The sequence below is a fragment of the Pan troglodytes genome, chromosome 17, assembly GCF_028858775.2.
Source record: "Pan troglodytes isolate AG18354 chromosome 17, NHGRI_mPanTro3-v2.0_pri, whole genome shotgun sequence".
Classification (NCBI taxonomy): domain Eukaryota; kingdom Metazoa; phylum Chordata; class Mammalia; order Primates; family Hominidae; genus Pan; species Pan troglodytes.
Window position 1 is genome coordinate 33,015,238 of NC_072415.2, and position 24,061 is coordinate 33,039,298.

Sequence of the window (24,061 nt, forward strand, 5' to 3'; positions counted from 1 at the left end):
AATGGATACACGAAAATGACGTATACACCCTTAACGGAGTATGATTTAGCCTTAAAAAGGAAAGAAATTCTGACACATGCAGCAACGCAGATGAACCTTGGAAACCTGCTGAGTGAAACAAGCCAGTAACAGGACAAACAGTGTGTGCCTCCACGTCTGTGAGTGGAATCTGCTCGAATAGTCAAATTCATAGAGACAGAAAGTAGAATAATGGCTGCTGGGGGTGAGGGCAGGGGAAAATGGGGAGTATTCTTCACTAGGTGCAGAGTTTCAGCCTGGGATGATGAAGTCGTCTGGAGGTGGGTAATGGTGATGGCTGTCCAACAATGTAAATGCAGTCAACGCCACTAAGTTGTATACTCTTAAAATGGTAGATTTATGCTATGTATCTTTTACCATTTTAATAAAAAACAAAAACAGGGCATGGAGCAAAGCTGTGTCCCAGGCTAGGGTGGACGTGGAGCCTGGCAGAAGGGTCCTGCGGCCATTCCACTTCCTTCCCTCCGGAGCTACTCGGGCCTGTTAAGCTCCTCGCTCCACGTCCCTGCTGATGAGGCCCTGGGTGCTGGAGAAGAGCAATCAGATCTGTGTGAGTGCCCATTTGTACTAATAGGGAACCTTGCAGAATTCTTCTAAGTGTCAGAGGCATTTGAGCCAGAGCAGCTCCTTCTTAAATAGGAGCTGGGTAAAATGAGGCTGAGACCTACTGGGCTGCATTCCCAGATGGTTAAGGCATTCTAAATCACAGGACGAGGTAGGAGGTCAGCACAAGACACAGGTCAGAAAGACCTTTCTGATAAAACAGGTTACAGTAAAGAAGTCGGCTAAATCCCACCAAAACCAAAATGGCCACGAGAGTGACCTCTGGTCATCCTCACTGCTACACTCCCACCAGCGCCATGACAGTTTACAGATGCCATGGCAACGTCAGGAAGTTACCCTATATGGTCTAAAAGGGGAGGCATGAATAATCCATCCCTTGTTTAGCATATCATCAAGAAATAACCATAAAAATGGGCAACCAGCAGCCCTCAGGGCTGCTCTGTGTAGGGAGCAGTCATTCTTTTGTTTCTTTACTTTCTTAATAAACTTGTTTTCACTTTCTGGAATCACCCCGAATTCTTTCTTGCATGAGATCCAAGAACCCTCTGTTGGGGTCTGGATCAGGACTCTTTTCCAGTAACGTAAGTATGCATGATATGTTATGTCCACTAGGTCCCACCCACCTGAAGACCCGCTATTATGGTTAAACATATGACATGAAACACCAGACATTTCACAGAGAAGTGCCTGGTCTGTCAGCAAAGCAGTTATTTCTTATGTTAATGGTGCCAAGAGGGAAGCCCCTTCCCCCAGCTCAACCAAGGCATTAAACCCAAGTCATTCCTCCCCAGTGGGTAAAACTTTATTTCTTTGGCAAGATAACTTTCATTTGAAAATAAACTTTGAAGCTGTTTGAAGCTAAAAGAGCTTGCTTTCTAACACAGCAGCAGAAACGGTGAAAGAGCCTCACTTCCTTTGAAACAAGCTTCTGGAGACCTCATCAGAATTTGAAAGGCTGTGGGATAGGTGCCCTGTTGCTTGGGATGAGGGGTCTGAAGTGGTGTGTGTGAGCTGCTGAGGCTCTCCTGAGGTTCCTTTGAAAACCTCGTGTTTCCCATAATTGGAGTCTGCCACTGTGTGGGGTCATGGGCAGCCGGAGGGCAGGTGGCTCATGCTTGCCTGGACTTGGTGGGAGCTGCAGCCGCGTGGGAGGGGGTAGGATTGCCCAGCAATGCCCTATCCCTCTCAGCTCCCCCTGCTCTGGAAGGGCAGAGATGCCAGACTGCTGTCCTTCTAAGAGCAGGACCTCAGAATGTCTAGCAGAGACGTTGTTATCCATATCTTCCATCCCCCGGCCATGTGGATGTACATATTGTGTTGGAACCTCAGTCTCTCCATCTGCAAAAGGAGTCAGCATAGTACTCATGTACAAGGGTGTTGTGAGAATGCCAAGATGTTTGTAAAGCCCTTAGCAGAGTGCATGGCGCAAATTGTTCCCAAAAGGAAATATAAACATGTAACAAGGGCCTGCCTGTTTTTGACATGGCCTGTTGTCCTTCCTAAGAGCCTTCGTGCTGTGCGAAGGAATGTCTGACCACACACAGAACAGAGTCCCCTTCCATCCACACCTGCCCTCTGGCTTCTGGAGGGTTTGGTAGCAGGGTTGCTTCTGAGCTTGACGTGTTTCTGGGTTCCAAGACCACACACCCTAGCCATCTCCAGCAGCGTGTGCGTGGGTCTTGGGTCCATTTATGCCCCTTATGCTTTTTATTGGTCTCATAGCAGAAGCCAGACTGCTGGGGTTTTATGAACCCAGGAAAATGGGCTCTTGATGACTATGAGGCATTAAATCTCAGAGCCAATTTCATAGTCGCAGTTCAGCCTCAGAATGAGCTTTTCACCTCCTGATTCTTGACAGCTTCAGCTTCAAAGGGCGTTGTGAAAGTCTGCTTTGGAAAGAATAGGTTAAGACTGACTTCCCACAGTGTTGAGGGTCGTTTTTTTGTTGTTTTTGTTTTTGTTTTTGAGACAGAGGCTTGCTCTATCTCCCAGGCTGGAGTGCAGTAGTGCAATCTTGGCTCACTGCAACCTCCGCCTCCCAGGCTCCAGCGATTCTGATGCCTCAGCCTCCCGAGTAGCTGGGACTACAGGCGCCCACCACCACACCTGGCTAATTTTTTGTATTGTTAGTAGAGATAGCATTTCACTATGTTGGCCAGGCTGGTCTCGAACTCCTGACCTCATGATCCGCCCGCCTCGGCCTTCCAAAGTGTTGGGATTATAGGTGTGAGCCACTGCGCCCGGCCTGTTCTTTCCTTTAGAGATTAAGTTATTGGGGAGGGAGTGCTAATGGGTTTCATTAACGTGATCTGTAGATCCAGGCCACATCTCCTTCATGGCCCTATCCTGGGCGGGAGTCCTCCATTCTTGTTCCCATAACACCAGTCAGTGCGCCTTTGTTTTATAATGAACTCTTAGTGTGTCTCCTCACCGGATTGTTCTTAAAGGCAAGGCTTTTGCTCTAGTCATCCTGGATTCCACTGTGCCTTGTAGTGGGTGCTTAGCAAATGAAGGGTGGATGACTGAATGCATCAATGAGTGAGTTTATAATCTGACGAGCTCTGTCCCAGAGTGATGGAGGATAAGGAGGGGCCATGTGCCTTGAGCCTTTCTATGGTCTGCACCGTTCTCATCAGCCCTGCTTATCCTTAGCCATGCCTCATGTCTTGGTAAAGCTTTACAAAGTCTGTTTTGCAACGCTTTTTTTCTTTTTGATAAAGTGGTGGTATTTCTCCTTGAGATCTTTAGGAATCTGCCTGTTTTTCAGAGCAGGAACTCTTCTCTTCTTTCATGTTGCTTTGACTGTTGTCTCTCTTTTTCCAAGACCCCTGCCACCCTCTGATAACCCTCGCATCTAACGGAGCCACAGAGTCCACAGCTGCTCATAGGTCACTCACCCACGACCTGCGTCCTCAGAGGAACTCTGCTTCCCCATGACCCCAACAGCCTCACATCCCTGCCAAACCAGGCAGCTCAGAGCTTGCCTGCATTCCAAGCTCTGGCCTGTGAGTGTTGACCAAAGGGTTAACCTTTCTGAGCTATGTTTGTCCTGTCTCCGTACTAGCCCATGAGCCACCTAGAACAGGGACCAAGCCTTATGTTTCTTTTTTTGGTTTTATTTGAGACAGAGTCTCACCCAGGCTGAGGTGTAATGGCATGATCACAGCTCACCACAGCCTCGACCTCATGGGCTCAAGTGATTCTCCCACGTCAGCCTCCTGAGTTGCTGGGACTACAGGCATGTGCCACTACACCTGGCTAACTTTTTGTGTATTTTTTGTAGAGATGGGATTTTGCCATGTTGCCCAGGCTGGAACATTTTCTTTTACTTCTTTGTATCCGTGACACCTAGGACTGAATATTTATATGTAGGTGATGATAGTGACAGTGATGACAATGACATCTTAACACAGTAGAGACGGAGTTGGATCTGAACCCTGCCCTCCCTGTTCCTGTCGTTACCTCTGCTAACCCATCCTCCATCCTTTGCATTCTCACAGTGGATTCTAATCTTTTCTTGGGATCATACACTCTGTTTTAGATAAGAGGGGAAATGGACACTTAGACACACCTTGCATCTGATTTTAGAAGGTCCACAGATCCCTAAGAGGTCGAGAGATCCCAGTTGAAGGATCTTGCTCTAAAGAAGGACACCATTAAACACCCTTAGGAAAATCAGTGGTAGTCGATTGCATTTATTTTACCCAGTCACTTCCTGAAAACTTTGGTTGAAAACCATGTCTCCCCTACCCTCCCTAGTTGTTAAGAATATATTATTTTCCACAGTAACCAAAGCTTTGGTATAAAGGGTCCATTCAGACCTCCGACATAGACTTTTTTGAAGAGTCCAATAGCAGTGGAATCCACATTACATCCAAGTGAATATTCACGTGGCTTTAAGCACAGCTCTCATGCTGCAGATTCACTTTGGAAAGCCTTCCTGAACAGCCTGGTAATTAGAACTGTGGTGGCTAATTAAGAATACGGTGAGGCAGATGCACTAATAATATATTTCCAAGCGAGCTGTTAAAAAATTAAACTTCCTCTGCTAAGGCCGATGGAAGCACCTTGGATTGGGGTATTGTCTTCCCGTTTGGATAACTGAAGTGCTTGTGAGTTCTCCTGAAAACTGGATCAGGCTTTTTAAAAGGGAGCAATTTGCAAGGATGTCTTACGCCAAAGGTTAGGGAGATGGGAGGTTATGGAAATGAAAGTCTCAGAGCTCCAAACGGCACCTTGATGTGTGCAGTAAGGAGGTTTCCTTTTTGGAGAGATGGAGAGAGAGGGTGGATGAAATGTGGCTGTCAGCAGGTGCTGGGTGATACGCGGCACTGGGGCAAAGTGTTCTGATGGGTGGCTGGGGATGGAGCATCAGGTAGCCTGTGCTGGAGCATCTGTCGATGTGCTGAGCGGGCCCTGCTCTGGGAGGGTTTGCCCAGGTCTCTGCCTTCAAGCCTAACCTGCTGCCTGCTGCGCACAGACACCTGCGGGACCTCTGTAACCCACATTTGAAAGGAAAGGGAATGGCTCTGAAATGACAGTGTCTGGTCCCCAGTTCTTGCCCTCCCAGCCATCCAGCTCTGCCCTGGACATGTCTGAACCTCTCCAAAGCTTCAGTAAAAGGAAATTGAACCAGATCCATAGTTTTCAAATTGTATTATCTGGAGCTCTAAGGATCTTAGCAAGGGCTTAGGAGGTCTAAAAACAGTTCTAATCTGTTGTATATTTTGGGATTTGGTGCTTCATTATTACTGTATATTTTTTCCCAACATATGTTTTTCTACATATGTAAACTTGATATATCATATAAATATTTTAACAGCTTTACTAAGATATAATTTGCATACCAACCATTTAAAGTTACTATTTTGGCTGGGCGCAGTGGCTCATGCCTGTAATTCCAGCATTCTGGGAGGTCGAGGTGGGTGGATCGCTTGCGCTCAGGAGTTCAAGACTGTCCTGGGCAACATGTCAAAACCTGTCTTTACAGAAAATACAAAAATTAGCCGGGTGTGATACGGCATGTGCCTGTAGTCCCAGCTATTGGGAGGCCAAGGTGGGAGGATCGCCTGAACCCAGGAGTCAGAGGTTGCAGTGAGCTGAGATCGCACCACTGCACTCCAGCCTGGGTAATAGAGTGAGATTCTGTCTCGAAAAATAAAAATAAAAAATAAAGTTATTGTTCAGTGGTTTTTAGTACATTCACAAGCTTGTGCAGTTGTCACCACTATCTAATTTTAGAACATTTTCCTCACCCTCAAAAAGAAATCCCATGGTTATTAGCAGTCTCTTCCCATTCCTCCCCCTCTCGGATCCCAGCTTCTGGCAACCACGAATCTATTTTCTCTCTCTATAGACTTGCCTACTCTGGACATTTCATATAAGTAGAATCATACACGACGTGGTCTCTGGTAACAGGCTCCTTTGGCTTAACATAATGTTTTCAAGGTTCATGTTGTAGCATGTATCAGTACTTCGTTCCTTCTCATGGCAGAATAATACTGCATTTCATTCATTCATCACATTTGGGTTTTCACATTTTTGACTATTGTGAACAGTGCTGCTGTGAACATTGTCTTTGTGTGGATGTATCTTGGCATCTTTCTTTGATTATATTTAGGAGTGGGATTGTTGGTCATATGGGGTGACTCTGTGTTTAAAACTTTTTTTTTTTTTTTTTTGAGACAGAGTCTCGCTGTGTCGCCCAGGCTGTAGTGCAGTGGTGCGATCTCAGTTCACTGCAAGCTCCACCTCCCGGGTTCACGCCATTCTCCTGCCTCAGCCTCCCAAGTAGCTGGGACTACAGGCACCCACCACCACACCCAGCTAATTTTTTTGCATTTTTAGTAGAGACAGGATTTCACCATGTTAGCCAGGATGGTGTCGATCTCCTGACCTCGTAATCTGCCCACCTTGGCCTCCCAAAGTGCTGGGATTACAGGCGTGAGCCCACCGTGCCTGGCTTGTGTTTAACATTTTGGAATATAATTTGTATGTGTATACATGTTACACCATATATATATATATATATGTTTTTTAAACTGCAGTAAAATAAACTCGATAGCTTTCTATAGCAAAGCCTGACATACTGGTGACTTATGCATTAATTAACTAATTATGCATTAGTTAACTCACGCTGCCAGACTAAGTTGATTTTGTGCAGTTACGCTTCACCTGCCACATCCGTTAAATTGAATTGGGCCTTGACATGTTTAAAAATGGTTACCACAGGCACCCACTTATCTCTTTCAATGGTGATTATATCCTTACTGTACAACCAAGACCAAAAGAAACAAATTAGATTCTGAGATTGACCTTAGACTAGAAATGTCACTAAGAGCTTCTGGTTTTAGATTTGTTTGTACCTCAAAACAGCTACACTGCTCTAACAGTGATTGAGATATAAGTCAATATTATACTCTCAAGTTTATAAAATTTATAATTGTTCTAATCTGATTTATATTTTGGGATTTGGTGTAAGGTTTAATTTGGGAGAAAAAAGCATTCTGCTGCTCAGAAGTTTGAACATCAGTGTTCTAGATTATTTCTAAGGTCCTGGCTTTCATTTTTGACCTCATTCCTGGGCTTCTGCTGGCTTGCCGAAGGTCTTGGAGTAAAAATGGTAAAATGACTACCTGGAGCTTTTTCTTTTCTTTCTTTCTTTTTTTGCATTGCGTCTTACTTTGTCACCCAGGCTGGAGTGCAGTGGTGCAAATACAGCTCACTGCAGCCTCTACCTCCTGGGATCAAGTGATCCTCCTGCATGCGCCACCACACCAAGCTAATTTTCATAGTTTTTGTAGAAATGGGGGTTTTACCATGTTGCCCAGGCTGGTCTCAAACTCCTGAGCTCAAGCCATCTGCCCACCTTGGCTTCCCAAAGTCTCAGATTATAGGCATGAGCCACTGCTACTGGTCCCCTGGAGCTTTTAAGGTACACCCTTGTTCCTCCTGAGCCAACCCTGTGGAGTTGTTCCTGCTATGCTTAAGGATTTATTGAGCACCTCCTATGTACCAGGTAATGTGCTAATCATTGAAGGGGTTTCAAAGAAAGAAAGACATAGTTATTTGTCCTCAAGATACCTGCTGTCAGGTTGGAGATGAATAAATGTAAAATAAAAAGAATAAAGTCAACCAATCTACAAGTATTTAGATATGAATATTTCCAAATGTAATAAAGATACCAAATGTTGTAGGAATTCAGAAAATGTCAGGGACAGCTTCACAGAGCAGGTAGAGGAAGGTAGGATTTGGGTGGATGACGAGAGGGTGAGGCAGATTCTGAATTTTCTTTTGAACTGAGATTTGGCCACATTTGGGCATTCCTTATGCCAGTGGTCCCCAACCTTTTTTGGCATCAGGGACCTGTTTCCTGGAAGACAGTTTTTCCATGCACTGGGGGTGGGGGGATGGTTTCGGGATGAAACTGTTCCACCTGAGATCACTGGGCATTAAATTCTTAAAAGGAGTGTGCAACCTAGATCCCTCGAGTGCACAGTTCACAATAGGCTTGGTGCTCCTATGAGAATCTGATGCCCCGCTGATCTCACGGTAGGCAGAGCCCAGGCAGTAATGCTTGCTTGCCCGCCACTTGCCTGCTACTGTGTGGCCCCCATTCCTAATAGGTCATAAGACCCCAGTACTGGTCCATGGCCTGGGGCTTGGGGACCCCTGCCTTATGCCATAAACCCTTTATTTGGAGGCCATCAATTTAGCTGTACCCAATCCCCATTCAGCTTCCAGTGAAGAGAATAAACATGGGTAGCCAAGGAGAAGCAGGCATTTTTTTCAGCAGGCTTCCAGAAAGGAATCTGAGGTAATTCGGATAGACAAGGAAGAGGCATCAGTCTTTGTTTCCATAAACCACTATTGAGTGTGGGCCACAGTTAACCTGAAAAACTCCTAGAAAATAAGGATTCACAAAGCCCCATCAATCCGATTTTGCTATAGATAATTGCATGCAGTTTCTGAGCTGTCAAAATCCACTCCTGCTGAAGGCCCTTCAGAACAGAGGAAGGTCACGCTGGACACCAAGGGGGAGACTCCAGGGAGCGTTTTACTGGCGTCCTCCCTAGGAGGGCAGCCCTCTGAAGGGTCCGGTAAACACCAGCTTGGATGTGAGGACCCCCGCCTGAGCCCCTGCTGGTTCTAATGAAGTTAGCTCCGTTTTCTCCTGACTGTGGAGGAAGGGACAGGAGTGTGTCCCTCCAGCAGGGTTCGGTTCTCCCTCGCCTTCTTCAAATCCCACAGAGCTAGGCACAGAGGGTCCTTGTCTTGTGTTCGAAGGAAAAATAAATGCATATCTGGCTTAGAAAGTCTTCAGCAGGTAAAGGCATTCTTCCAAAGCACCAGTGAGCCCTCACAGTGACTGGGGAGGAAGCGAGACGGCTCCAGCACAGGCCATTGTCAGGCTCGGGGCCCCGTCAGACCAAGTCTCAGGAACGAGTTCTGCTCAGCCTCTGTCTAAGGAGGTAACTCTGGCCCCCTGCACCACACCCTTGCTCCCCCATGTAAGCCCTGAAGTGTTCGTAGCCCTGTACCTCCTGTGTTCGGGTGTGAGACTGAAAGGTGCTATGTGTGAGCACGTGTGTACATACACACACATACACACACACACACACACATTCATTGTGCTGTGATACCAGCCCCAGCCCCGCCGGTCTATGTGTGGTCAGCTTGTCCACTTGGCTGTTGGGGTCTCTGTCCGGGTCCTCCTGGAGCTAAGACTGGCCGTCTGATTGCGAACCTGTCTGTCTCCTGGCTCCCGCTGGGCTCTTTTCCTGGGGCGGGACTTTGCTGGGAGGAATTCTTCCTATGCCTCACCGAGTCCCAGTTCTGTCCTGTCCTGTTGGGCTCTGGGAAAGTGCATGTAGGAAGCCCCTCAGGCCCCCTGCCATGGCCTGCCTGCCCCCTCTGTTAGAGGTACTCTCTTCTCCTCTCCCAATTAAAACCTTAGCTCTCCCTGGCTCCCTCATGTACTCCACACCTGGTTTGGCCTCCAGGTGTGGACACACTCCACAGTGTCCTTAAACCATGGGACCAGGTGCTGCATTCCCAGCCACCCTCCTTGCCCGGCTCAGGGAAGCCCTTTGCAGAGAACGCCTGGATTTGATTCCTTGGAGCCTGACGCCCATTCAGAACATAGGTAAGTTGGCCGCAAACTCCTTGGACTTAGATGCATAGGGCGCATTTCTGTCTAGGGTGAAGCTGGCCCTTTTATTTCTAGTGGTTTTCCCTTTCCAATATTCCCTTCCCACCCATATCCTGTCCTGGCTGGGCCCCCACTTGTCTTCCCCGCCCCCTCCATGAGTATCCAATGTGTTCTGTAGCAAGATCAAAACGGTTTATCTCATCAGCCACACAAAACCTTTTCGGATCCTGATTTTTTTTTTTCAACCAGTACCCAGTACCTGCTTCTCCTGGTTCTACCCTTCTGCGTATTCCATTGTGTGCCCCTACAGCAGCAGGGCAGGGCCCCTCCCTCTGGGACGAGGCCAAGTATGAATTAGAATGCAGCACTGCCACTGAGCCAGCGACCCTGGGCTGGCCGCCTGATGTCCTGATACCCTAAGGCTGTCCAGGGACCCTGGGCTGGCCGCCTGATGTCCTGATACCCTAAGGCTGTCCAGGGACCCTGGGCATGTACCTTCATGGCGGCCAGATGTGCTGTGTCTGCTGCTGTGTTCTGACCTTCCCTCTAGACCCTTTGTCAAAAGAGTTTGAACTTATTCCCAGGGGGTATCACTGGATCTTCAAGTAGGGACTGACATGAGGGAAAGAGTGTTTTTCAAGATTAGCAGGACAGCAGTGGGCAGGGTAGACTGGGAGATCTTTGGGGATGAATTTCTGGCCAGCTATTAAATCCTAGCAGCAGTTCCTGTCAGCTCTAAATAGCCCCATATACCAAGATAACCTCACACCTTGATTTTTCAGGATTTGGCAAGTCTGATGAGAGCCCTTGAAACAAAAGTAAACTCAGGCAAGCCAAGAGCCTTTTGTATTCTCTGTAAACATTTAGAGAGTCACTTTCTTGACCCACCTATGAAAATGTAGAAACAGACCTTATTTGAACAAGCTGATTGGCAACTCTAGTGTATTGATTTTAATTTGGTTTTTGCCTGATTCATCAGCTGGAGACTTTAAAACATAGCCAGATTCAAAACCAGTTTCTTGGCCGGGCGTGGTGGCTCACACCAGTAATCCCAACACTTTGGGAGGCCGAGGCGGGCCAATTGCCTGAAGCCAGGAGTTCGAGACCAGCCTGGCCAACACGGTGAAACCCTGTCTCTACTAAAAATACAAAAACTAGTCGGGTATTGTGGCGGGTCCCTGTAATCCCAGCTACTCAGGAGGCTGAGGCAGGAGAATCGCTTGAACCCAGGAGGCAGAGGTTGCAGTGAGCCGAGATCGCGCCACTGCACTCCACCCTGGGAGACAGAGACTCCGTCTAAAAAAATAAAGAAAAAACGGTTTCTTCGCATTTTGTCTAATTTAAAAAAATCTAACCATCCCTGCTTTTCTTAAAGATAATCCTGTCTTCCTTCCTTTACAAGAAAAATCCCAGTGACTCCCCCACCCCAGGGATTTTGAATTCCTTTGGTCTGTATTCTGGATATGGATCTGGCTTTCAGCGTGTTAGTTGAGGCTCAGAGAGGAGGTTTTCCTTCCAAGCCAGCTGTGTGCCCAGTGCTCAGAGGTATGGATGGCATCAGGCTGACTGGTCAAGACCAAATGCTCCTCCAGTCACCCCAGCCTGGTGACCTGGCCCGGCCAGTATGCCACTGTAGTGTCAGACTCTGTGGCTCTCCCCTTGGAGTTCCTCCAGGGTCTAACAAGCAGCTGTTGCCAGGTGAGCAGTAAGGGCCATGCTTACTTTCATCAGCACTTTTGCTGCTGGGCAAAGCTTTAGATCCGTGGACAACAAAACTAAGCATGTGTCTAATGGATGTGTCCTCAGGCTGAAGGGAAGGCCGTTTTGCTTTAAGGGTCTGTGTATCTTCTGTTAAGAGGTAGCAGCTGACTTTTTTTTCTTCATCTGTGAACACGTGTACTAGGGTGAAACAGTTTTGTTTTGTTTTTGTTTTTGTTTTTGTTTTTGTTTTTGTTTTTTGTTTTTTGAGACGGAGTCTCGCTCTGTTGCCCAGGCTGGAGTGCAGTGACGCAGTCTTGGCTCACTGCAAGCTCCGCCTCCCGGGTTCATGCCATTCTCCTGCCTCAGCCTTCTGAGTAGCTGGGACTACAGGCGCCTGCCACCACGCCCGGCTATTTTTTTTTTTGTATTTTTAGTAGAGACTGGGTTTCACTGTGTTAGCCAGGATGGTCTCGATCTCCTGACCTCGTGATCCACCCGCCTCGGCCTCCCAAAGTGCTAGGATTACAGGCATGAGCCACCGCGCCTGGCCAACAGTTTGTTTTTTAAGTGAGCGCAGTCTGATTGGACTTCTGCTGGAGGAGCATCTGGAATCTTGGCATTGAAGTTTGCCAACTCACGAACAATGTTATCATCACTTATTTGATGAATGTGAGGAGCAGGCTGATGGTGCTGTGGCACTCAACAGCTTAAGACGCTGCTAGGGAAATGAAGGAAATAACAACAGGGTGATGGAGGGGCATTTTCCTTTAAGAGAGCCTAGTATTTGAAAACCAGCATTTCACAAATGACATACACATGATAGTACAATTCTTGGGCTTATTTGTTTACTTATTTATTTGTAAAGACAGGGTCTCACTCTGTCACCCAGGCTAGAGTGCAGTAATGCGATCATAACTCATTGCAACCTCGACTTCCTGGGTTCAAGCGTGCCTCAGCCTCCTGAGTAGCTGAGACTGCCGGTGCATGCCACTAAGCGCAGCTGATTTTAATTCTTGGGTTTATACATAGTTTTTCATTTTAGGGCTCCTTTAAGTAGTAGGCTTCCATAGTCAAACAGTTACAAACTACAGATTTGTACCCTACTTTTTAGGACACCTTTTCTGCATGAGCTGAACACCATTTCGAGAGCAAAAGATCATGTCTGTGGTGGGGGGATGGAGGGATGCAAGAAGCAGGGGATGGAGGCTTCCGCCCAGAAAGTCAGAGATTCTGTAACAAAAAAGGGATTTTCTAGTTGCCTCAAGGGCCAACCCTGCTTTCTAGGCTAATGTGCCCCAAGCCTTTTCTTGCTGGGTCCTGATTGGGCTCCTTGAGGCTTGGTGACTAAGTCGGTAAAGGAGGCTAGAACATGTAGGTTCCCAGAGTCTATAAGGTTGAAGTGGGACTTCTTGCTGTCCAGCCCTGACTCCTTACCCATAACCTCCTTGTCCTGGGGCATTGGGAAGCTGAGGAGGATTTCTGGACTCTGTTGACCAGACTGGGAATGCATGTATTAAAGAAAGCGACCCTAGGCCAGCCGCGGTGTAATCCCAGCTCACGCCTGTAATCCCAGCACTTTGGGAGGCCTCGGCGGGTGGATCACCTGAGGTCAGGTGTTCAGGACCAGCCTGGCCAACATGGTGAAACCCCATCTCTACTAAAAGTACAAAAAAATTAGCTGGATGTGGTGGTATGTGCCTGTAGTCCCAGCTACTTGGGAGGCTGAGGCAGGAGAATTGCCTGAACCCGGGAGGTGGAGGTTGTGGTAAGCCAAGATCACACCATTGCACTCCAGCCTGGGCAACAAGAGCAAAGCTTCGTCTCAAAAAAAAAAAAAAAAGATGCCCACTAATAATTGTGTATAGAAAAGCATTGAATGGAAGGTCAGAAGGTCAGGTGCTCTCTGGGAAAAGTCCAGGAATACCCACCTACCTGGTGAGGGGAATTTGTTCCTGTATTCAGCCAGCCGTGATTGAGTACCTGCTGTTGGCCAAGCATGGTCCCTTCCTAGGAACACACAGGCTGTGACAGCATGGCCCCTCCCAAGCAGCTCGCTTCTAGGGTGTTTCCATTTTGTTTGGGAGAGGGAGGTTGGTGAGTGAGAGAAAGACATAAGTACCAAAGCAAATAATGACAAGCTTTTGGGTGTCTTGTGACTGTGTTAATAAATTGTTTCTATGCTTGGGGTTTATTTGGTCATAATAACTGTCTGGACAGATGTGAAGTAATCATGACCTCAGCTCCTTCCTCACCTGTGTAATTGAGGTATCCAAGACACTCTCACCTCTTCCACACCTGTGAAGAAGCAACTGTGCCATCCAGTGGCCCAGCGTGCAGCCAGGAAGGGGGGTACACCCATGGGGAACACTAGAGCCATTAAGGAAATTGCCTTTTTTGTGAGTAGAGAGGTGGTTGGCCCAGGTGTTTACCCAAGTCATTTTCTGCTCTCAGAGCTCATATTTTGCTCTCAGAGAACACAGAACTGGTTCTTCACACCCATGTAACGTGCATATATTATACATATCATCCACCTGTTTATACTTGAAAGCCTTTTGGTCTTTTGCGGGCCTCAGTGCTCCAGGCTAACTAGCTCTCTTTCTTCTTGCTTGTTGAACCTTAAAAGTTCCTCATTCAAGGATAAAGGAGACCACCTATTATCTGGAGGTTGGTTATGATCATTTCCATCCCAAATTTGCTGATGCAGGAAAGTAAGGTAAATAAATGGAATGTTAGGAGAAGGTTCTCACCCGCCTTTGGCCTGCACAGAACACTGGAGCTATTTCAATGGGACTCAACTGTACTTTTCACTAGAATCCCCCAGGAGTGTCTAAAACCCCGTTTATCCAGCCACACCCAGACCAGTAAATCAGAATCTCAAGGTGGACTCAGGCTTTGGTGATTTTGTTGCTCCCTGGGGATTCTGATGTGCAGACAGCGTTGAGAGCATCGATCTACGCTACTTTCTCATTTCATACTGGAAGCAGACTGAGGCCAAGGGTCACCTTCCACGAGGTGGGCTGGTCCTAACTCTCGGGCCAGAGCTTTCCCCTGGGTGCCCACTGCCTCACGTTGTCCTTCGGACTGAGCTGCTGCCCCAGGTGACTGCATAGGGGATTGGCCTTGACCAGCTTGCCCCACCAGACCCCACGATGACACTGCTGCACCCTCACTGGTCGGCAGGGACAGCAGCGAGGCGCTCACCTGTCTCCCGGTGCTTTCTTCAGGGCACTCTGCTCACCAGGCTCAGGAGAGAGGACACCTCCAACAGAGCTGAGGAAGGTACCTGGACCACACACACCTCCATTTTGCCTCTCACTCTCCGGGGTCCTCAGAGTCGCTGCAGATCAGGATGATGACAGAGCATTAGTGAGGAGGGCCTTTGGGATGGTCAGGCCTCTGGGCCTGCGTCCCCTCATCAGTGTGGATGGTTGGCCTCTCTTCCTGGCCTGGAAATAGGTCCAATGACCCTTTTCTGCATAAAAGTCACTTTAGAAATGCTGGCCCTCGGGCCTGCCTCTCCCAGTGCTTTGTCACTCCAGCCACAGGTTCTTCTGTATACTTTCTTTCCCCTCTCTTCTTCCCCAAGTGACCTTTCCTTAAGCTTTCAGGGTAAGTGAACTTATTCTAACAGCACCCTTGTGACCAGCCCTGCGTCCCGGGAGTATACAGTGATTTGCACCCACGGAGGAACCGTTATCCCTTCATGATGAGTGGATTAATTTGGTCCGCGTAGGAATATCCAGATGTGCAGTCGTGTTGTCATGGATTATGACTTCCTTGCTTAGCATTCCAAGGATATTGTAAAACAGGCGTGGGTGCTTTCAGGAGGCTGCCTTACGCATGAGCATTAAGCATGAACTCCAAAGTGTGGCCAGTGTGGAAGGATCTAACTTGTAACTGTCAGACAAGTCTGGGAGCCCTGAGTGTACATTCAGTCTGGAGACTAGACATACACACTTCCATCTGATGATGTCAGTGCATATTACTCTTGCTTTGAACCCTGCCAGTCTCTTACCATATGTCTACTTGGTCAGCCTGCTATTTTGGTCCAAGGCTAAGTGTTCTTTGTCAGTCATTAAAATATGCAAAGACCTCTGCTTGTTAAGTCTATAATGATAAGGAGTTCGCATAGTAATGGACTTAATTTATGAGGGAAATTACAGAGTGAAAAGTGGCTGTTTAAGATTGGCCGCCCGCCCTGAGGCTTTTTGTTTATTACAGGCTTTCTGGGGTTGGAAGGTGAGGGAGAAGACACTACGACATACCTTGGGAGGATCCAGCAAGGTGTGGGGGTGGGGCAGAGATGAGCGCTGCTGAGTGACACTACCAGTTCACAGGGCAACCCTTGAGGCAGGGAACAGGTCCTTATCTTAGGCTGGAAGGGCAGGCATCCTTTGCTGTTTGCTGGTACCACAGGATGGTTTCTTTACAGTGACTGGTGGTAGTTCCAAGTTCTCTTCTTTGTCTCAGAATATACTGGTTGGTTCCATTCACAAAGAAGGGAAGTACATCTGCTGAAGTTAAAGGAACAGGTGGGCATTTGGGCGTGGATTTTTTCCCCTTTAAGGAGTCCTGATCAGAAGTGCCCATGTGTGCTAATGTGTGCCCTTGCATACCGGCATGTGTGTGTGTGTGTGTGTGTGTGTGTGTGTGTGTGTAGGTCCGTCTGAGTTCAGACTTCTATAATGAAGTACCAAAGACTGGATGGCTTATAAACAATAGAAATGTATTTTCTCGGCCGGGCATGGTAGCTCATGGCTATAATCCCAGCACTTTGGGAGGCCGAGGCAGGCGGATCACTTGAGACCAGTAGTTCGAGACCTGCCTGGCCAGTGTGGCGAAACCCTGTCTCTACTAAAAATACAAAAATTAGCTGGGTGTGGTCGCGTGCACCTATAATCCCAGCTACTCGAGAGGCTGAGGCACAAGAATTGATTGAGCCTGGGAGGCAGAGGTTGCAGTGAGCCAAGATTGTGTCACTGCACTCCATCCTGGGTGACAGAGCGAGACTCTGTCTCAGAAAAAAATAAATAAATAAAAAGTAAAGAAATGTATTTTCTCACAGGTCTGAAGGCTAGAAGGTCACTATCTGGGTGCAAGCATGGTTGGGGTCAGATGAGGGCTCTTCCAGTTACAGATGACCAACTTGTAGTGTCCTCACATGGCAGAAAGGGAGCTAGAGAGCTCTCCGGGGTCCCCTTTACAAGGGCACTAATCCCATTCATGAGGGCTCCACTCTTATGACAGATCACTTCCCACAGACCCCACCACCTCATACCATCACAGTGGGGGTTATGATTTCAACACGTGAATTTTGAGGGGACACAGATGTTTAATCTGTAATAATGTGTGTGTGTGAATTCACACCTGTTCAGCTCCTGAGGGGAATTACCGAATGTGCTGGGTTTTAGAAAAACCCTTATAACTTTAAAGAAAGGTATATTTTCATCTGGTTCTTTTCCAAATGAGCCTTTCTCGTTTCTGGTGCAGGAAGAGGTGGCTACGGCTTTGTGAGAGGGGAGTTATTGGGTCGTGTGCTTTTGTGGATGGGCCTGATTTTCTAGGGTGAAACACGCTGGTGGATGTTGGAGGAGTCTGTGCTTCCCGGCAGGGCCTTCTGTGCTCACTGTGGGACTCAGCTGGAGTGTTCTCCACACCACAGCCCTGAAGGACGCAGGGACTTCAGGGACTGTTAATGGGGCTTCCTGGTGGCCGTCCCATGGATCCCCATGTGACTCTCAGCCCCTGAGGACAGGAGGCAAGCCTGGTTCAGCTGTGTGTTCCTGACAGGGCTCATGACAGGGCTCACGGTCACATTGTTGAGTGGGTGGGGGTGGATACATGGAGAGGTGAACCTGCCTGGCTGGGCTCTGGGCTCTGCCAGAGCCTGGGCAGCATCTGTGCTGCCCGAAGAGCCCACCCAGGGCCTCCCCAGGCCTCCTTAGGGTACCTGAAGGAGGGTAGCCTTCAGCCCTTCTTCTGCATGATCGCCTCACTTGCCTGGGTGCAGATTGAACAAAACATCAATTGCCTATTTACTGGCCACCTGAAAATGCTCTTCTACAAAGGAAGGCCAAAGTGTGACAGAACGTGTTGAGATTCTCAGGATCCGAAGCCTATACATTTATTTCTGCCTGTGGAAGTTATCCCTAATGACAATTTGGATGTGCATACTTAATTTAAGTAAGTACTTAAATGAGTGTTTTACTTTGGATTTAAAAGCTCAGAGCGTCATACAGAGATAAACAGTAAATCTTTTAATCACTGCCTTCTGGCTGTAGGGAGACCTGAGAGCAGTGCAAGGAGACATGGGGGCCACTAATTTTATAGGTGGCCAGCACATCAGTGAGTATGACTTGTGCTTCTCAGTGCACCCCACTGTGTACATGCACAGAGTTAGTTGTGCTTTGAAGTGGGTATAGGTGTGGAAGGAACATGTACACATCTTGGGTGGGCTCAGGCACAAGGCATTTTGGGGTGACCCTGCCACTGGCAAGGCCTTGAGTGGGGGCCAGAACCTAGAGTTAGGACACTCAGCCTGCTCCTGGTCAGCTGAGCTGGGGTGCAGGTCAGGGTGCAGCCTCAGTGAAGGAAACTGGAGTGTCAATCAAAAGCCCAGTAGCTCCCATTCATTAAGAACTGCCGTGGGCCTGGGACTTTACATGCGTCCCTTTCTTAGTTAATTGTTGTTTCCCATTTCATAGATGAACAAACTGAGGGTCAAGGATTAAGGAGCTTGCTTTCTTTTCTCTTCCTTTTTTTTTTTTTTCCCCAAGACGGAGTTTCGCTCTTGTTGCCCAGGCTGGAGTGCAGTGGCTTGATCTCGGCTCACTGCAACCTCTGCCTCCTAGGTTCAAGCGATTCTCCTGCCTCAGCCTCCCGAGTAGCTGGGATTACAAGCATGCACCATCACACCCGGCTAATTGTGTATTTTCAGTAGAGATGGGTCACCATGTTGGCCATGCTGGTCTCAAACTCCTGATCTCAGGTGATCCACCCACCTCGGCCTCCCAAAGTGCTGGGATTACAGGTGTGAGCCACCATGCCCAGCCGGATTAAGGAGCTTTCTCAGACCCCACAGCCTTTGGACCCCAGGATTGCAATTTCAGTGTCTGATTCTAGCCCCCTAGGCATTCTCCTGTGTAGAATTACCCCACCCTGGATGGGTAACATGGGGTTTCTGCTGCTGAGATCTGCAATGGGCAGATGTGAGTCTCCCCCAGTCCAGCCTGGTACTCAGCACCTGGAGAGAGGCTAGGCTCGCTGCCTGCTTTCCTAGGATTAACTGGGATTTCAGAGGGCTGTGTCTCAACCCATAGCACAGGCACTTCAGAGCTGCAGCTGCAGGTGCTGTCACAGGGGTCTAGGCAAGCTCTGTCCCCTGAGTTACGGGGCTGTGCGGGGAAGTCCTGTCTACTCATGAACTGGCTACCTGTAAAATCAGTTCCCCACCTCCTCAGCTCGCCTCTGCACTGCTCTCAGGTAAGACTGGTGCCTCTTCCATAGCTCTGGCTGACTCTTAGAAATCTGGCAATATTATTGAAATGGAAATTCACTGTTAGTTAATTGCAGAGTGAAACCACAGTTTCTGTAGAAAGTCCGGTATGTCATGAACACAGAGGGTGATGTGTGTGCTTGGTTCACACACATTGATGAGTGAGGAGCTGAGAGTGTTCTATGTTCTGCTGTTTTACAGTTGGAGAAGAGACAAGGAGGCTGTATGATGAGTATTTTTTTGAGACGGAGTCTCGCTCTGTCTCCAGGCTGGAGTCCAGTGGCGCGATCTCAGCTCACTGCAACCTCTGCCTCCTGGGTTCACGCCATTCTCCTGCCTCAGCCTCCTGAGTAGCTGGGACTACAGGCGCCCGCCACCACACCCGGCTAATTTTTGTATTTTTAGTAAAGACAGGGTTTCACCATGTTGCCCAGGATGGTCTCAAATTCCTGACCTCAGGTGATCAGCCTGCCTGGGCCTCCCAAAGTGCTGGGATTACAGGCGTGAGCCACCGTGCCCGGCCACAAGTATTTTTTTTTAAAGGATTTGAGTATCAAAAAATTATGAAAGGTGGAAAATTGATGAAGCTGTTGAATAGTTTGCTACAAAAATGACCTTTCTGATTGTCTTAGAAAAGCCAAACAAGCCAAAGGTATCAGAGTAGTTGGTCAGAAAAAGTACACACAAAATTAGAAACAAAAACAAAAAAACACCAAAAAGTCATTTCATTCTTTGTTCATTAGGGCAAATTAGAACATGGTTATGACTGCATGTTCCTAGGCTATGTTTTGCCAAATGTAGTAAAAAATAGACTTATCTTAATATTTTTAGTTCCGTTTTAAGGAACAACCCAAACTTTTTCAATCCATCCCTGCTCTGCCAAATCATTTACTATCAAATGATGGTCTTTGTTCAAGTAGATTTATTTAAAGTTACCACCACCCTACCCTGCTCCCTGTACCTGATATTCTTAGTTAACTAGGACCTGTTCTTATTTCAGCCTAGCAAAAGAAACTGGTAGACTAGGGAGGTTTTAGCAGGCGGTTTGCAATTCCTTAGCAGCCCAGAAGAGTTAATGTTTTGCGTAATCATGCCATATATTTATTCTTTCTACCCTGTCTATGAGAAACTCTCCCAAAGGAATAATTTTTTTTCTTGTTTCTAGTTGCTTTTGAAATCATGGCCATCCAGGGAGCATAACCTTTTTATTGCATCCTAATGATTTTGAAGTTGTTTTTAATAGGGTTTCAGATTTAATATTTATCAGTTACCGGGTTCAAATCAGTGATAGTGGAATACTTAACAGTATTAGCTAATGCCTTAGAAAAGCTGCACACAGCGCTCAAGTTATCCTATATATTACAAGAGGCACCTTGTCTTTGTGTGTGTGTGTGTGTGTGTGTGTCCTTGGGGGAAGTGTCAGCATCAAAAGGATCAGTCACTTCCTTAATCATCACAAAGAGGCCCTCTAACCAGGGAGAATGTTCAGGATTCAGCCAGCAAGATGGGCCTGGCGTGCAGGGTGGGAACATGGCAGCCTCTTAGAGACAGCTTTTGTCTGATCTTTTCTTAACGGACTTCATGTTTTTGTTTTAGGGTAGTTTTAGATTTGCACAAATGTCTGATCAGTTCTGCAATGCAGTTTTAACTCCCAGATTTTTTCCTTCTTTCTGCAGACGGCGCCTCATCTCCCAGAGATCTTCCTTGGAGACCCTGGAAGATATTGAGGAGAACGCCCCTCTCCGGAGGTAATTTTCTGTTTCATTTATGTATATGTAAACAGTACACCATGACAGCCAGAGATTGATTTTGGTTTTTTAACTTCTTGATCTATAGAATTAAATTTAAAAATAACCATCTGAACTCCAGGGACTATGGGACATCTCCTAGTGTCTAACCCATCTCTGAGGACCACTAGAACTAGACAACGTTAAATCCAATTAGGTGTTGGAGTAGCCCAGTTTGCGTGGAGATTTGGGTGCTTTTCTTTCCGTGGCGCCTCTTCATTTTGTAAACTGCTGCTTAATGGAACAAGACCCAGCATTGTCCCGGCCCATCCCCCAGGTGCAGTCACACAGTAGGTACAGTCCTGGACTTCATTCTCAGCGGGAGGGGCAACAAGAACTCCTCAGGAGGTAACCACGATGTCGCTCCCTGGCTAGGTGCTGGGAAGCCCAATTAGGATAGTTGTGAGTGCTCTCTGGGGTCTGAAAGTGTTCTGTTTCTCCCTCGGGATTAGAAGAGTGCTTGCAAGGCGTCTTTTTGGGTGACGGCCATTGCTGAGCTGTGCTGTGCTGTGCCGGTGACTGACAGGTTCCTCTCCTCTAACCCAGCCAGGCCCTCATGGACGAGAGTGCACTCAGGTGTACTGCACCCCCTTCCATCCTCACTGCAGCCCTGAGCTGGGTGGGGCAGCATGTGGGAGTGAGCCAGGAAGATGGGACACAGGGGCTTCCCGGGGACTGCGGGGCAGGCGGCAGCAGGGAGGGCATCGGGAGGAGGTGAGCTCCCGTGGACTTCCATCAGCTCCTCCTGGAACCCGCATCTGCACCGTGCGTACCTTGGCCAGGCCAGGACTTGGGAGCGCCTGGCTCTTCCTTCTGAGCCTGGCAGGGTGCTGCTGTAGGAGATGGCCTCCCCCTGGATCTGGCTCCTTCCCCACCTGAAGCTCCACTCCCAGGGCAGAGCCCGTGTCTACAGGCTCCGCCTGCATGAAGAGCGGAGGGCAGAGTGAGCACAGGCAGCCTGGGGTCAGAGGGGAAGTGTCCGGCAACTGTGAACTTTGTCACTGACATCATCCCAAAGAGAAAGGGCTGAACAGTCCCATCTCCACTTTTGGAGTCTTTTTCAAAGCATGGATAACCTCCAGGCGCCTCCTAGGATGTGTGGTATGTGGCTGTGTGGCAAACGCGGCCTGGGAACAAGTGTTACTCTGTGAGGAGCAGTTCAGTGGGAGAAGGCCATTTCCCTGCAGGAGTCATACAGAAAGCTACGCTGAAAGTCAAATGAGGGAGCTGGCCTTGGTCCACATACTCAGCGAGCATGCAGAAGAGGTGTTCGCAGGCGCACTGAGTGGCTTTGGTGTTAGAGTGAGTGACGTCGCGATCTGACTGAGGTGCTCCCTCACTCCTGCCACAAACGGGAAAATCCATGAATAACGTTGAGAAGCCCCTGGAGTTTCAAGAGGCTACTAGAAGCCATGGTCCTTGGAACAACGTGGCCACTGTGAGCCGAAGGAAACCGGGTGACTCGGGGTACCAGCTACAAAGGGCTCTCCCCTCTTCAGGAATTCCCAGGCAGGGCTGTTGAGCCTCGGGATGCAGTGTCCTTGAGTCTCGAGGTGTCGAGGAGAGGCCGGAGGAGGACGTGGGTTCTGCGTTCCTGGTTGGTACGCTGTCACCCCTCTTCACGGAATCCACCCAGACTGGTCCTCAGCCTTGTGGTAGCACAAATGAATGCAGTAAAAATGCTTGTTGGCCTCAACTGTGACTTGTACCAGCTCTCACAGAATACTGCACTGAACCTCAAATCTTGTTATTATAAAATTCTAAGAATGTCAGAAATCAGAAGAGTTTTAGAAATCAAGTGTTTATTCCACTAAAGGACCTTTTTTTGATTTAAAAAAGTTCTCAGCCGGGTGCAGTGGCTCACACCTATAATCCTAGCACTTGGGGAGGTGGAAGCAGGAAGATTGCTTAGTCCAGGAGTTCAAGACCAGCCTGGGCAATGTAGTGAGACCCCCATGTCTACAATCAATCAGTCAACGCAAAAATACATAAATAAATAAGGCTCACACCTGTAACCCCAGCACTTTGAGAGGTTGAGGCAGAGGGGTTGCTTGAGGTTAGGAGTTTGAGATCATCCTGGGCAATGTAGTGAGACCCCATCTCTACAAAAAAAAAAAAAAAAAATTAACCAGGCACATGGATGTGCACCTGTAGTTCCAGCTACTCAGGAGGCTGAGGCGACAGGATTCCTTGAACCCAGGAGTTCAAGACTTAAATGAGCTATGCTCAACACTGCACTCTAGCCTGGAGTTTCTTAAAAAAGAAAACTTTAAAAAAAGAGAACTTAAAAAGCATAACTGTTCTCATATTTACTTAGAAATTCACTTATTCCTAGGAGTTATATTAGCATGATGTAGAAGAAGAGACATTAGTTTGAGAGCCTGGGAACCTGAGTTCTTAGCCTGACTCCAGCTGGGTATGTAGCATTGGAAATTGACTTAGTGTCTCTGGGGCCTCAGTTTTCCCATCTATAAAATGGGAAGACCAATTGGCTGATCGCTGAAGCCTTCTCTGGTCTGTGAAATGGTAACACCAATAATGATGCTGAAGTATTTTGGGAACTGTGCGGGTGGAAGGCTATTAGCCCAACTTGCTTTTAAGCTTAGCAGAAGAACAAATGGCTCCAAGGAATCTATTAGACCTTTTGCATAATTAAGTATATCCTGTAATCAGTGCTAACAAGAAAGAGCTAATCTTTCATTAAATTAATTTTTAATTTAATTCTATGCTAATTTAATTTTGCATCACTTAAAATGTATGTTTTTAAATGGATGTTTACACGCTGTTGCAGGCGGCTGTGAAATTAATTCATTCTTTGCTTAACCTGCCAACCTGAGCACCTGGTATTCCAGTTCCTTGGCAATTGTTGCCAATGCCACAATTCTCTTAAAGCATTTCTTAGATTCCCTGGTGATTTGGTTGAATGCTTAAAAAAAAAAAAAAAAAGGCAAGACAACAAACAGCTTGCTTAATGAAGGGCTAGATTAGTAGGGTGTATGTGCAGTTAGAATTGGGTGCTGATATGGAATTAAAAGATCTTGTTAAGTTACCCTGTTAAAAGTCCTACTTTCCTCTAGCACATCATGGTTTGTTAGTAGATTTCCTGTATCTACCTGTAACTCCAAGAACTGAGCATGCGTCATGAGAGGACTTGGACTGAGAAGTTTTGCACCTGCCTAGTGGTTACCTGGTGTCCAAAAATAAGGAGTTAAGCCGTCTCTACTAGTTGTCAAGAAAAACCTCTATTTGTTTGCAGCAAACGTGGCCGCCATCGGCACCTGCCCTGGTTTTCCAGACTGGGTGGATGGATGCTGGTGGCCGCAG

General features: G+C 47.6%; 1 protein-coding gene across 4 annotated transcripts in view; it reads left to right on the plus strand.

The window, feature by feature from the left end:
* Window positions 1-24,061, plus strand: part of CABLES1 (Cdk5 and Abl enzyme substrate 1) — a 124,402-nt gene that overhangs the window by 32,499 nt on the left and 67,842 nt on the right. For all 4 annotated transcript variants that reach the window (XM_016933439.3, XM_063795561.1, XM_054671990.2 and 1 more), the window contains one exon: window positions 20,627-20,698. In XM_016933439.3, coding sequence (XP_016788928.1) covers window positions 20,627-20,698 — 72 coding nt within the window. The remainder of the gene's footprint in view (window positions 1-20,626; window positions 20,699-24,061) is intronic.